At 41.1% G+C, this 16,272-nt stretch overlaps 1 protein-coding gene across 14 annotated transcripts in view; it reads right to left on the minus strand.

Annotated features, from left to right (window-relative positions):
- Window positions 1–16,272, minus strand: part of CAMK2D (calcium/calmodulin dependent protein kinase II delta) — a 121,029-nt gene that overhangs the window by 70,989 nt on the left and 33,768 nt on the right. For all 14 annotated transcript variants that reach the window (XM_066549418.1, XM_066549409.1, XM_066549415.1 and 11 more), the window contains exon 4: window positions 2,696–2,755. In XM_066549418.1, coding sequence (XP_066405515.1) covers window positions 2,696–2,755 — 60 coding nt within the window. The remainder of the gene's footprint in view (window positions 1–2,695; window positions 2,756–16,272) is intronic.

Below are 16,272 nucleotides of genomic sequence, written 5' to 3' on the forward strand. Positions count from 1 at the left end.
TTTTAAACTTCCACACATACATTATTTAAGTGGGAAACGGAGATGTGAAAAAGGAGAACAGAAAATACTGCTTGCAATCCATTTTCCTTATTTTTCCTACACCATTCATTGGACATCATAACTACAAGGCTGGACAGAGAAGAAATCATAGATTTATGAAAAGGATGAAGAGAAGAAAGATGCTGAAAAATGAACCGAATTCGTTATGTGCAAAGCAGTGTCTGCACAGAAAAGCTCAGCTTTCAGAGATGTACTGGAGCCCTGCTTGTAGAAGAAGTGAAACAACTTCTTCAAGGAAGATTTCCATCACGCTTCTTGGCTATGAACATGGACAGTAAGGACTGCACAGAAACAGAATCATTTAACATTCCGCCTTATTTAGCTTTCCAAAAATAACTCCCTGTACACGGTCATCTTTGAGAAACTACCCCATCAATTAAACTAGATTTCTGCTTTCCTACAGAAATCACACTGAAAAAAATAGTTACCATTTTTTCTTATTTTTCTTAACTTACATACACTTATTGTAAGAGCTGAGCTCCCCTCCTCTGGCACACTTCCTTTTTCACTCTTTGTGCTTCCTGATGTGATGCAGCTCCATTACTCACCAGAGATGACAATTTAAACAGGGATGTCATAGTGACCCGAGCATAAGAGCTCCAGTGGGGTGCTGGCAGCACTTGGAATGATTTTAGGGTGATCATTTAGCTGGCTGAGGGCATGGCTGCAGGAGAAGGAACATTACAGAACACAACATCTGATGCCAAACCCTAGCATGGTAATTCCAGGTCATGAAAATCTCCTCTCAGACAGATCTAGAACATGGCAGTTTTTCTGAAACAGGAGCAGAACACTTTGTCCATTCCTTCTTGAACTGCACACCTTGGTGCAGGTGGTGATGCAGTTTGTGCAGAGACCTACCTGCCTGTCACCCAGGCTGTCATTGCCTGTTTGCACTCCAAGCCAAACCTCACAGACACAAACTCTGCATGTGGAACAGCTGGCCTGCCAGAGGAGCTGAACTCCATCCTACACTGCTCAACAAGCCACTTGACAAACTGAAGACTTGTGACCAAATGGGACCAATTTAGACTTTTGTTTCAACTGAGTTCTGTGCATTTCAGCCCTTCCCCTGCATCAGTTCACTCTTGTCTTTTGTTCATTTTCCCCAACTTGTGGAAGCTCATAAATGTGTTCTGGTTCTAGTAAGGCCCAGGTGGATGGCTCTGGAGTCTGACTACACCATGCGTGTAACCAGAGCTGCAGAAGGGCTGCACCTCCTCCCTAAAAGCATTTGTACATTCGCATAGCTCTCACCATTTTACAATGCAAAACCTTTGGTGAGATAAATAGCACAAATAACACTCCCACTTCCTTCTTAACCAAATTTCTAGGTCAAACCTGTAAGCTTAAGAGCGATGCTGCAGAAATTTGACATGTCATTTTGAGCCATGGTACGCTCGTTTTCACTTTCTATTTATCATTTAAAGGAAGGAGCTGATTTCATCCCAGGTGATGCCTCAAGAGGTTACCTGGAACAGAGGCTAGACAGAGTTAAAGCAATAAAGTAGGTATTTATTCAAAGGATACACCTTTGAATAAAGAGTCATCTTGTGGCTCTGCCCAAGATGGACCCAAAATGGATGCAAGATGGATGACAGCTCACAAATTTTCAGACTGTTATAAGTTTGGCCCATTTACATCTTGGGGTTAATGATCCAATTACAGTTTCAGGTTACCAAGGCCCATCCTCCCAGACTGCTCTCCTCAATTCTCCATTGTTTATACTTCTTTGGGCCTGAAACTACAACGGTGTCCTTGGTTCTCAGGCTGGAGAAGGACTGTTTTGTCTGACTACCCTGTGAAGAGAACTTGCTAACATTTGATATGAAGTTCAGAGTTACACACCAAAGCAGTACAGAATCTGAAAAATATGAAAGCTAAAACATAAGTCATCACAGGCACCAAACAATTTTAATAATCTAAAAATGCCATAACAAACAGGAAATTCCTACCCTTCTGCAGAAGTCTCAGGTACAGCAAATACTCTTGTGAGAGATACCCTTGGCATATAATTCAGTGTATGAAAAACTGAAAAACCCAGCTACACTCTTAAGTTCAAGGTACTTACCTGTCTACACTGTTTCTAAAGCAAAGAGACAGACACACCCCACCCTCCAAAATACCTTTATTTTTTGCTTGACATGGTTAGAACAACCAACTCTGGAAATAAAAAGGGTAGAGCTTTCTTCAACTTGGAAGGATGGAATCTCAAACACAAAGTAAAATATAAAATAAGCTTCTCACTAAAACCAGCACTAATTATTGACATTGGTCTGTCTCATTGTGCAACAGACACTGTCAGCTGAAATTCTTCTGCAGGTCTCCAAAAATCATGAACAATCCTGCAAACAGCCCCTCCTGCACACTGCTCAAAACCCCCCAAACCCGTGGCACAGAGAGCTCTGGCAGAGCAATGGCTCAGAGATGAGACCACTGCACACTGCTGCAAGTGATCCATCAGATTATTGCGTCCCACAGCAGAATTCGAAAGGAACACCATGTGATAAAGAAAGAGTCTTGACTGGAGATATTTGCACTTGATTTCTGAGCTGCTCTTTGTATTTGTTAATTTCCATTTCCCCTAAATTTTCTAAACTGATAAATAGTGTACAAAGCAATTAAATGTTCCTACCGATATTAGGATGCTTCAGGAGACGACAGATTCTAGCTTCTCTCTCCAGTTTCTGGTGATCTGCATCAAAAGAAAGCAAACAGTTGCTGTTAGTATGAAGATTAACATAGTTTAGAGTATTTGCTTAAAGAATCATCACATCATCATCATCTGATGAGATCTGTAAAAAATGTCTCCTTTATTTAGATCCACTAATATTTTCACCCAAACTGTAATATTGAATTGATATTTTTTTTACCTTTGGATAGAGCAGGACTTCTACATCACTGAGCCCTAACAGTCTTTTCTGGAGATAAAATACTATTGCTTGTGTCAAGCTCTGTTCTCTACAATAGACAACACAAATATTCCAAAATACCAACTTTGGAAAATAGAACTGCTTGAAATGTAAAGAATATGCATTGAACCTTGAAAATATTAAGAAATGAGCAAGTTTAGAAAAAGTCACTTTGATGGCAACTCTTCAGAGTCAAAAATTTCGCATCAGATTTTAGAATTAAGAAGTTCAATTCTTACTGCAAAGTGTCCAGTTAGATATGTAGGTCAAGAGAACTGTAACAACAGATGTAAAATAAAACAGAGAAAGCAAACACCACCTTTAAAATACTTAACGCTTCAAGTTTCTGACAGCATGTTTTAAATCTGGAGGAAAGAACAAGAAGGAAAACTTGTTTAATTTTCATTTTTCTGCAGTTTGTACTTCCTAATATTTGCAGTCAATCTAACAACAAGTGAAACAATTTTACATATGTTAACAGTTCAGATTATTATCACATGCTTTTAAGAACTGGGATAGTTCTTGAGCTAGTCACTACTTGTCAACTGACCCATCATACTTGCTGAGGCCTAAGAGCCTCCTCCACTTGCATGAGAAAATTTGTCAGCTTAACCCTCTTTACCTTCATGTTTACTAAAAAAAAAAAAGAAATCAGAAGTTCAAAGTATTAAAAAGAACTAGAAATCTGCAACATAAGCTTAAAGCTCTTTTTCTAAAGTTAAACTCTGCCACTGAGGTTTCCCATTAATATTTTTGAATTCAGCTGCAGCAAGGCTGAAAGATAAGCACAGACATCTACAGTTATAGTACCTTCATGTCCAGCAGCTCTGGCTGTAACTTAATCTTGGGCTGAGCACTTGGCACATTACCCAGAGCAAGCAGGGAGATGATCTGCAAGGCAAACTGAACTAAGCTGGGGTGAGAACAAAGATGAAAATGTGAACACTGCCTCAAAAGCAAAGAAACAATCCAGGGGCTATTGGACATTTAGTGTGGGAGCTGTGGCTCTGGTGCACTACCAGCTCTACTTTCCAGGGCTGCTCTGCACCACCTCCAGCTATATTTACAGATCAGGCAGCACAGCCAGAAACCTGGAAGGTGTCCGACAGGCTTCTATGAAGTGCTAAAAACATCCTGTGTGGACTCTTCAGGAATAACACAGCTATAATGAAGAACTTCATCTCCAACTGTGAATATGATGTATAAACAGTTGAAGTTTCTTTGCTATCAACTGCTATATCACAGCTTCTGAACTGACACTAGATGTGATTAATGTAATTTATTGATTATAACTGTATTGATTAAAAAAGCACACCTGATATTTTTCAAATCACAGTAAAAACATCTTAGAGATGCTGCTGCGTGCACTGCAATATGTGAAGGTAACATCTACATCATCATCATCATTATTATTGACTGCATTATATATTCTCAGGTTTTTACTCCAAACTCCACCAGTATATTGATGGACACCAACCAGGAGTTCTCTGCTGTCAGTGTAAATCAGAACAATGAAAATCTGCATTTAACTCCTTCAGTTGTTTGTGTCACAGTAATTGCTATTAGTCAGTATGAAGTGATGCAGTCACTTGCTGGGTGTCTGCAGGTACCTCACAGCCTGCACACTGTGCTGAGGCAGCAGAAAGAGCATTAAATGCTCCCTGAGCCAGGGATTCAAGTGGACATTAAGGTCCAGAAGATGACAGCTGCACTTCCAAAGAAATAGAGCATTCCTTAGTGTTGTTAGAAGAGTAAGTCTGCAGTATCTAAGTGTTTGGGGGTGGGACCAAATGCAAATTTAACTTCATGTGATATCCAAGAAAAGTACTCTCCTCTAAAACCTGCACAGTTGTTCTCTGAGTTTTAGGAAATCCTGTTCCTTCCTCTCTGCACTGGGTCTGTTTACAAGTCCTTGCAACTGCAACTGCTGTGCCACCCGTAGCTATTTGTGTTACCCTGCCTCCTGCCAGGGCTCAAGTGCTGGGGAGCTAAAGGTGAATGTCAGAGGGCAGGGCAGACCAAAATACTTCAAGCACTCAGCTCCCAAACATCTGAAGGGTAAGGTGTGCCACTGCACAGCCCACTGGGAAACAAGGGTCCTGCCATACAGCCAGGCAAACTACCAAGGAGGCACAAACTCCCCAAACCCTGAGAAAGTTTGGGCTAGCATCTGGTGTCAAATGTTTATGTTACAACAGTAGCACAGGAAAAGTTGTGGAAAAAATAAATGCAATAATAGGTCACTTATCAAGACCAAAGAGCTAATTCCTCTCAAATTTGACAACATATAATTCACCAGCTAAAATTGCTTTACCTGCCAGGTAAACACAAACCAGGAAAAATTATTATCAGGAGCAGGAAGCCAAGCTTGAAAGTCACAGATAATAAAAAGGGAACACACAAGTACATTTATATACTTGTTTCCTTTGCTCTATTTTAATTACCTAGACTCAATTACAAACAGATCTCCTACGTTGTCTGCCTAAGAAATTGTAATTAGTTGAAAAATACAAGCTCAAAACACAGCAAAGCAAATGCAGAAGGAATGCTCTACAAATTCTAGATTACTTTAGGAAAGCAAGTCTCCATTAGTGAGCAATGGCCTCTACCACAGCAACAGCCCATTTCCAAGATTGGAAAAAGATCACTGCCTGTCAACCACTGATACCATTGCAAAGAAGCAGCAATGAGAATCATGTGGGTTTATTAATGGAAAAAACCTTGCAGCCACCTACAAGTTTAATCTGACACGGAGCCATGAAAAAAAAAAAAGAACAAGATTTAATGCACTGAACGATGAAAATCTCAGCCTTTACAATAACTAATGAAATTCTGTGAAACCTGAAACAGACAGAATATAGCTGTAAAACTGGGAGTACTCGTAGACTGTATAAACTTAAAATCTTGAACTAGTTCTCATTCATATAATGATGTTCTAATAGACCCAAAGCTAATATTATAATTTATGACACCTGCCTCAGAAAATTAGACTGCCTGCACTGAGTTTCTACTAGGTAGGCAAATAAAATAACTAATTTGCAGCAGTACCAATATTTGTTTTCTTATATTCACCTGGACAACCTCCTGTGCAACCTGCTCCAGCTGAACCTACCTTAGCAGGCGACTGGATTAGAGGATTTCCAGAGGTCCTTTCCAACCCCAAACACTCTGTGATAAACCTGGGGGGGAGCTGGCTGGGGCTGCTGCTCAGGAACTGAGTAGACACTGGTCCACGAACAGCTGGATCATGCATCACTTGTTTCGTATGTTTTAATTCTTTTGTCATTGTCCTCCTCCTATTACTTATTATTATTCTCCCTTCCTTTTCTGTCTTAGTGAACTATCTTTAACTCAACTCAAAAATCCTAATTTTATTTCCTCTGATTGTCTCCCCAGTCCTCCTGCAGGGTGTGGGAAGAGGGAGGGAGTGAGGCTGTGTTTAGCTGCCTCTTTGGTCAAACCATGACAGTGGGGACCAATTCCATTACTAAGCCCCTGCCTGAGCTCCTTCTTATGAAAGGCAATTTACAGACCTTTAGCATTTTGCAAGCATTCATTTTCAGCTGGTAAGATAAAACAAGAACCACATTTATTCATGTAACAGTCCATCACACAGCTCTTTGAATTTTCCATTACTGAGTTCATGCTACAGCAGTGCTCACAGACAAACCTCAGTTAGCTCCCCTGTTATTCCTAAAGAAGTAAACGCTACGCAATACAGTCCTTCAATTCCCAAGAGCACTTTTTCAAAATGAATGCTCCAGCATTCAGTACCTGCTCCTGGGGAGATATTTGAACAGAGTTGTTACTTATTCCTCTCTTCCCTGTATTTATAGCTAGGAAACTGGGACATTCTTGGAATAAACAATCCCAGCCCCTCCTAATGTTCCCCAGCAGTCACACACCAGGTGTTCATTGGTACAAAGGCATCTTCTCCATGGATACCCTGCTCCAGAATGGGCAGGAGCCCACAACAACAATAGCACAGCCAATTCTGCTATTAGGCCACAGCTCAAAAACATCAACAGAGCAGAAATCAGGGCACTGAGTGTGCCTCCAGTTATTTCTTTGGCTGTGTTCCCAGACACACTTCTCTCCACCAAGCTGCTGAGTATCAAGGAAAAGCAAAAGATATTAATTCAAGATGCTTTGTGAAATAATGAACAAGCCCCACACCTGTAGAGCTTCAAATTCTGCCCCACAGCATTAAGAAAACAAAAGGCACATTTGTACTCAGCTGCAAAGGCCTCCAACAATAACAGTTCTCAGCTGACTGATGCTCCTGCAAGGCTTTCTTCCACTTCCCATTTGCTTTCTGTGTTAATGTTTTACCCTTCACAGTGTGTGAGAAATTGATAATGGACACAGAGACCTGATTCCCATCTACAAAGCACAGATTACAGCGGCAGAGACACTGTCTTTAAGGCACTTCTTTGGACACTTTATCCCTGATTTCTATGACACTTTCTATGACCAAAAGGTGCAGATATTCCTGCATTTGTGCTGTTTCTAGCACTGCTGCTAAAACTGACAAGTACCTGACTTCACATGAGCTGGCAAAAGGAGTGAAGACAATGTGTGACATTAATAACAAAGCACTGAGCCCACATGATTTCATTTATTTCCATGATTTGTGTTTAACCATGTCCATAATGAACAGAAAGAAGAGATCAACAGAATGGTATGATTGCAAACTGGACTTTACCCAATTGTTGGGAACCTTTAAACAGTTCCCATGAGTACACAGGCACACCCTACTGAGCTCAAGCTAAGAAATGCTATTTTTTCACCTTTTTATATTCCCATTTGCTGTGGATTGAAACAGCCAGCTGGCAATTCACTCCCTTCACTCTTCTGACTCAGAAAAACAAGAAAAATATTAGTGGAAGTCTAGAACTGCTGTTATATATACATGTTAATTGTTGTAAAGTAAAAGTAAACAGAAAGGGCCTGAGAGACAGAAGTGTGAGTGTGATCACCTGGTCACCTCCATCTGTTTCCCACCAACCTGCACCTTCCACTTAACTCTGTGCACCCCGTGCTCCATCTTGTCCCTATCGCCTCTTTTCATCTGACCCATCCAGAGCTGCACCTTGTAGCACCTCCCTGATACATCCTCATGCAAGGCTTACATTTGCCATAACAGGAAAACCTGAATGCACTTCACATCCTCATCTTCCCCTTGCTGCCTCCTTCTGTCCCTACAGCAGTTTATTTTCCTTTGTGACTCAAATTTGCCAATTCCCAGAGCTGATGGTCAGCCAAGTCTTCTTCAGCCATTCCCACATAACTGCATGTCCTTCATTTTCCCTTATTTCACTGCCCTCCTTTCATTTTTGGTTCTCAACTTAAAGCTGCCTGCCCTCTACTTGTTTAAATTCTGCTGATAAATATGTGAGTGCATTCAGTATTCCTCATTTTTTTCTAGCTTCTATTTTCTACTGAGCCGTTTAAATTTCTTTAGGCTTCTCAGTTCTCTTGGCTCATTTCCTGCAGAAAGTTGCAATTTTCAGGAAACAATATTTGGAAAAAAAGATGTTAGGAATCGAAAGTAAGTTCAGAAAAATAAACCATGTAAGAGATGCCTGGAACTTGAGGTGTTGACTCATCAATCTAATGAACACTAAAGCATCTGTTTGCACTCAAATAGTTCACTGGAGAGGATGGGCTGCAGGATATACTTGACTTGACAGCCTTGCTGAACTCCAGTCCTAGAGAGCCCATCTTAAACACATTAAATCCATTAACAATGCTGCAAACTCTGAGCAGACTTCTGTCTGACAACTAAAATTTTGAAGGCACCCTCAAATTCTCAAGTGATGCAGCAAGACATGCATGAGAAATACTCCTTCTCCTTACAAATGTTATTAAAACAATATTGTCTAATAACAAAAGAAAAAAAAAACAGCTTCATATAAAGTCAAAACACACTGTCAGCTACTGCAATATGTAGGTAGCAGATTGGTAATTTGAAATAAATTGTGAGCTTCTGACTGATGCCAGCTTATTTTAATATAAATGAGTAATTACTACATGCAAGACTGGTGTCAAGTCATGATTTGTGACAGCCACTTGGCTGGGACATGCAGAAGTTCCTGATTTTAAAGCTGCTGCAAAGAGCAAATTCTGAACTCTGACTTGATGTTTTCACTTTGGCAACCCTTATTTTTAGAAATCCTACCAATGGTCACCATCTTTTGCCTCGCAGATGTAATTTCTACGAGGTGTTGCATTAATTGTTTGTGAATTTTTTTAAACAGTGGATGACCAGTGAGGATGTTCAGTTTGCTGACAGCTTATGGATGAGACAGTGTTCAATACTTAATAGAAAGGGAAATTCTATTGTGCAGAAAAGGTCAACAACTTTTATATCCAATATTTCCTGTAGTCACTGTTCCTTTAAAACTGAACATTACACATGACAACCTACCAGAGACTAAGGGCTTTTTTTATGCAAATACACTCCAAATCACTGACATTTACCTTAATAAAAGCTCATGGACTTTAACTCCCTAGGAGGAAACAACTGTAGAACTAGAATCAAGTCCAAATAGAACAAAAACAATGGTTTGGCAGCTACCATTATGACTCAGAGGAAATTTAAGCAGCACATCAAAGCCAAAGCTTCTCATAACAAGAAGAAACGCTAAGAATATATAAGCACATGCCTACAGGACTATTTCATCAAAAATAACAGTAGGCTGCACTAGTATTAGAGGACTAAAGATATGATTGCATTAATAAAAATATCCTAATGCCTAAACCTCAGTCTTTAGCAAACAGTAGTCATAGGTAAAGTCACTATTTCTACATGGCCATAAAAAGCTCAAACAATGGAAATAATACACTCAAAAAGGAGTTCTACGTTAAGTTGTAACTTGATTGACTTCCATCTGTTCACTTGCTTTAAAACAAAGAAGTGGATTATGACTAACCCACTGTATTAATTTTTTTCTGCTAAGTTGCTAAGCCTTTGCTCATAATAAAAACAAATCTCCTCCTCAAATACCATGTGCATGAATAGCATTTAACCATCTGAAGCTTTATATTACAGCAATCTTTGATACCAGGATAGTAATGCCATGACATCTGACCTACATGGGTATGGTCTTTTCCAAGAGGATTGTCTTAACATTATTTTTAGAATCATTTTCTTGCGGACAAAGAGAGAATTGCAATTCATTTGGTTTGTTAAACCAATCATTAAAAAAAGAAATACTAGCCTTGCAAACACATACTTGTGAAAGATAGTCCCCAAAAGCAGTGTTTGCATTAAAAACCAAATCACAGAGGAGAGCCAATGTCCAAGTGGAAGCCAGTGACAAGTGGCATTTCTCAGGGCAAGCGTTGGAACATCTTTGTCACGGACAAGGACAATGGTATTGAGTGCCCCCTCAGCGAGTCTGCCAACAGCACAGAGCCCTATGCTGGGTTTGCCAGGCTGATGGAAGGGATGGCACCTAGAGGGACCTTGGCAGCCTGGGGAGCTGGGCCAGTGGGACCCTCAGGAAGGCTCAGCAAGGCCAAATGCACCTTGAACATGACGGGCAACATGCATGTGTAGCCCAGAAATCCAACCACACCCTGCATCCAAAGAAGTGTGGCCAGCAGGTCAAGGGAGGCAACTCTTCCCCTTTGTTGGGAAGGATGAAAGTTTGACAAGAAAGTCTCACAGATACGTGTGCTCGGCAGAAAGATTTTTAAATGTCGAGTCTGATGAAGGAATAGAAATGAAAGCAAGTTTTGATATAGAAGAAAAGAATTGCTGAGCCAGTCTTACTGGCTAACCAAGGAGGCAAAGGGTGTGTTAGTTGGAAGAGGTTTTTATGGCTTTGAGCAAAGGATAAACCCACCTCAAACAAGATGGTTTTACCAAGCAGAAAGAGAGCACAGGCAAACAAGTCAGCAAATGTTGCAAGTAGAAAAAAAGTCTCCGAATTTTCCACTGCCAGAAAACTGAAAAACAACTTCTAGCTTAAACTGTAATGTACTAACTTTTAGTGATTGGAGAATAGTAACATGAATATGGTAATTATAGTAGTTATGATAGGCTACAGGTAATAGTTAAGGTACAGATTGGTTCTACTGCAATAAGATGCTCAGTAAAGAAAAGTATATAATGCACTGTAACCAAAACTAAGGGTCTCAGGCCTGCCTGCAGCACAGCTCTGTCACCCACGACCCTGGACTGCTGTAACCTCTTGGATGGAATAAACTGCATTTTGGAGAGCCCCTGGAATCCTGCATCCCTCATTTTGGCTCTTACACCCTTGACTGCACTCTCAGGGGATCCCACTTGCAATGCTGTGGGGGCCCCAAGATAAGATGGGGCCATGCTGGATTGAGTTGAGGAGGCCATGAAGATGCTTAGAGAGATGGGGTGTCTCTGCTCTGGAGCCAGGCTGGGAGAGCTCAGGGTGCTCAGCCTGGAGAAGAGGAGGCTTCAAGGAAGACCTGAGAGACCCTTCCCATGCCTGAAGGGCCACAGGAGGGCTGGAAAGGGACTTGTGTGACAGGACAGGGGGGAAGGGCTTCAAACTAACAGCAGGTCAGACTAGCTCCAAGGCAAAAATCTTTCCCTGTGAGGGTGGGCAGGCCCTGGCACAGGGTGCCCAGAGAAGCTGTGGCTGCCTTGCTCCCGCAAGCATTCAAGGCCAGGCTGGAGGGGGCTTGGAGCAACCTGGGATAGTGGAAGGTGTCTGTGGCAGGGGGTGGAATGTGATGACTTTAAAGGCACCCTCCAGACCTAACCATTCCAGGATTCTACAAAATTCCTAATTTGTCTTATTTCAGTAAGACATGCCTAAATAGCTTGTCTGACTCAACAGCTGCATCACTCCACTTATTCTACAGACAGAGAATAAAGATGCTCCCAGGCAAGGAAGTCTGAGGCTTTTTTTCTTCTTTTAATTAAGGCGAGGAGAAAATAAACAAAATTTTTATAACCAGCCACAAATAAAAGTTCAAGGAAGCATTAACAGGTAGTTAAACTTCAGCTTTTGACAAATTTAGGGGATTTACTGGGTAAACAAACTCTCTCCCTTAAATGTGCGTTTGCCGTGCATTCTGCACAGTGTGCCATATGCTATGCCCAGAAGATACAGAACATAATCAGTGTATGTAAGACAATCAAAAGGATATATAAGATAACTAAAGGAAGTGTAAGTATACAGAATTCCTGCAGAAGATGAAGCCATCATCTAGTGCTGCAGACAGGAGGCCCCAGGAGGAAAGCCATCCTCCTTAATGGACAGTGGTTGCACAAAACCTGACTAAAGGGATTTAAGCTTTTTCCCACTATTAAGGGAATTAACACTTGTTTATTTGCACGTGTAGTGTTAGTTCCCAAGCTGCTGGCCTTTTCCCAAGCCATCGAGCTTCTTGGGAAACAGTAGGAAACTGGGTTATCTCTCTGTTGGCAAAACAAACAGGGCAAGCAAATCATTCTGTACCTCAGGAAAATAAAAGAATCACCCAATAACCCCATATGTAAAACAACAGTCAACGCATCCCAGTTTCTCACGGTGTCAGGTTCATCCCTGGTTCCACTTAAAGAGCATTGAAGATGGGATAAATCTTTTAAAAGCACACACTCTCAGGGATAGAACAAACCCAGCCAACAGCCCTTTCCAGATAATGAATGTTTATCCCTTGTTTCTGTAAAAAAGAACTCAGGGAAGATGTTTTAATATTGCAGAGACTCCAAATTCTGGCACAGTGATAAATACTAGCTGTCTAAGCGGGAAATACTGGAGTATCATTGATATTAGCATTGCACAGTATTTTACTGATGTTATAAAAGAAAAGAAGAAAGTAATCAATATTAATTGGGAAATCATTGAATCTGATTAGCCTGATGATTTACAGAAAATAAGTAGATAAGAACATATTTACAGCAACATAATTTTTTTTAAGTACCCACACTTTCACTTTCAGTCAGGAATTTTATTATTCTGATTAGAGATTGTATGGCTGAGATGTTCTATTGCCAAACCCCAATCACTGATGCAAGCACAGCTTTGAAAAAAATCACAGCATGGGGCACTGGCAAAATACAGCAGACACCCATGACAAGCCATGCCCCCTCCAAAAAAACACGAAGCCCAAACCACAACTAAACCACAAGAATTAAACGCAATTCAGACTAAGAGGAAAGAATTGCAATTTACTCAGCAGAAAACCTCTCAACCAGATAGAGGTTACATAAAAAGAAAAAATTAAAAATAATGTTCTGTTCAATTCCTCTTCCCTCTAAGTATCAGCCTTTGGTACTGCTGTTTTTTTTCCTGGAATCTGCTGAATACCCAAAAAAGTTATTTAATGGAAATACCTTAAATTATGGATGTTACGTACCACTATTATTAAACCACCACATTCAATGTGGTTTCCCTGGTACAGCTCAACATTCTACTCAGCATATAGAATAACTGAAATTATTGTAGAAAATGAAATTACTGTAGATAAACCCCCAAATTTTCTCTTTTAAAACTGAGAAGGAGCTGGAGGAGAGAAATAACCCAGCCCCCAGTTGTGTTATTTAATTAAAACTGCCACTTCTAATTGAATTCCCAGCAAAGCACTGGGGAAATAGTCCCACTGCTATGCCAAATTTATAAACCAGAAGTTCATTACTCATATGCTGTATTTGCCCACAGTCCTTTCAGCTAATTCCAAGAGCTCCCAGCCAGTTTGGAACAGCTCTCAGAGATGGAAAGGCTTTGTAGTTCAGCACAGAAAAAGGACCACAGCATCTTCTCTCCTACAGCATCCAAGAACTGACACAGAAAGCATTGATAAAAAACATTGCAAAGCAGCAACTCTCAGCTTCTTTCCAGTACAGCTCATCAGTTTCTCATGAGAGTGACTGACACTGGCCCTGGCTGCCCAGCGAGGTGGGCTGTGCAGTGCCCATCCTTGGAGCTGTACCAAAGCCAGCTGGACGTGCTCCTGGGCAGCCTGCTGGAGCAGGGGGACTGCAGCAGCCCAGCCTCAGCCAGGAGGGACTCCAGGAGCCATCAGCCTGAAGGAATCCCAGATGCTGGACACCCCACACCAGCAGACTGTCACAGACATTTGGCCTCAGGGTCTTCACACAAAAGTGTTTCAAATGATTGGCACATCCTTATTCCTTGAGCAAACACTCGTAGGCATTTTCCAGAGAGGGTTCCAAAGTGTGGACTAGTGTTAAACCAAGCTCTCCAATAGCCTTTTTCAAAGCAGGATTACCTGTTTCATGCCACCACAGGAGCACACACATTCCTCAAGCCCTCACCTCCTGGTACATCAAGACTGCACTTGTGCAACTGAGTAGATGTTTCCCATGTTAAGAACTCAAAGGAGTTTGCTGCTCAGGTAATGGTTATTTTATTAACAGCACCTGACTAATCTGCCATGAACTTGTCACTCTGAGCTATCCCACTTAACCCAATTAAATTACCCCAATTAACTGTATCCACTCTGCCCCTTTGCACACCAGAGCAGTTTGTGATTGTTCAGGTGAAAGGGAAGTGAAAGGAAGCCATCTGTAGCCTAAAGAGGGCGTCCATCATGACAGACACTTGCTGGCAAGAGCACCAGGATCAGGCTGCTAGCAGAAATCCCCTGAATTCCCCAGACTAGGTGTGGAGAGCTTGGTTTCTGGCACCTAGTCCTGCACTGCCTGAACCAAGCATGCAATGACACCTACCACAAAGAGAGCTGAGCAGATTTTTCTCTGCAATCTGCCCCCTTTTTGCTCCTCAGGCAACTCCAACTCCTGCATGATGACTAGGACATGCTCCCTTACACTGCACCAAACAGAGTGATGCTGCCATAGAAAACATGGCTCTGAAGTGCCCAACTTGGACATTCCTCCAGCCTGATTCATGAGCTGTGTGCAGGTTATTGTGCACCATGTATGAACATAGGCACCTCCAGCCTTCACCTAGGCAGCTCCCACACGTGTGACACTGCCAATAAAAGCCCTGCTCTGCAAGGAGAGCACAACCTCACACAACATCCACCACATGTCAAAGGTACCACAGAGCACCAAAATCGTGGTTATCACAGCAGCACAATTACCTCTGTCACAAAGTTTACTGTTAGCTGCTCATTCCCGAGTTTAACACTTCTCAAAAGGTAGATTTTTTTTCAATTAGGAATTTGGAGGAGCTCTTACTAAGAGAAGAGCTAATAGTCACCTCAGTAAACAAAGCCAGAAACTCACACCCTTCCTTGGCAGAGGGCCAGGCACTGTAGTCATTTCTCTGGGAGAACTCTCACTGATAGAACTGCTCCACGGCACGAACATCATGACTCATGCTGCAAAACCTTGGCTCCTGGAGTTGTTTCCCATCTAATTAAAATTCACTCAAACATCCCACAATCCAGCTTTTACCATAACAGTATCGGTATCTGTGTCTGCAGCCAAAAGACTATTCAGCACCACAAACTGGCTGTAGAAGTAGCAAATACACCTTATACTGAACGAGATACTGAAAATTATCTATTTTGTTGCCTCCCTCCTCAAAGGCCCCAGTCACAGGCAGACAGAAATTAAGCTGCTGCCTTGTTGGATTTTTTTTTAAGAATCCATGAAAGCAGCAGCGCTACCATACAAAAGAAACACATCTGAACAAAGTAACTGTTGCCATATATTTTAGGCTAGCCTAGAAGATTTATCGGACATGGCTTGCTTCAGTTTTTCCTCCCATGGGGTTTGTACAAACACTTCTGTTGCCTTTTATTATTAATTGGATGTTTTGAAGCTATTTAGCGCATTTATCTTTATTAGTTTTATTTCTAATGTAACTCTCTGGAGAATTTCCTCTGTTGCTACTTTTTAAAAACAGTCCAAAGATACCAGTGAAGAGCTGGTGACCTGTGCAACTATCAAGAATACAAAGATAAGATGAAGTATTACATGAACATTTTTCTCTTGCAAAAAAGATCTCTCAGGTTTGTCTCTTTATGCGACCTTGTGAATCAGGCTACAGCCAAAGCCTTTGCCAAGTGGCTGCTAAAAGGAAGTTACACTTGACGTTTCTTAAGCATGCGCTAACCACAAAGAAATTATGAAAATAGAAGTACTTATTATTATTGTATTAGCCTTTGAAAAAAAAAAATCCAATCATCAACCAAAATACACAAAAAGTAAAACACACGTTCCTGCTAAGAATAAAAAACTACACCAATACTTTTACTAATACTGTAATCAAAGTACAAAAGACTTAAAATAAAAAAAAACCCTCAATTTAACTACACTGCGACGGCTGTTCTTTAAATGTTTAAAAATACAGAGGCAGGAAATCAACTCTTCTAT

This window comes from Molothrus aeneus, chromosome 4 (assembly GCF_037042795.1).
Source record: "Molothrus aeneus isolate 106 chromosome 4, BPBGC_Maene_1.0, whole genome shotgun sequence".
Lineage (NCBI taxonomy): Eukaryota > Metazoa > Chordata > Aves > Passeriformes > Icteridae > Molothrus > Molothrus aeneus.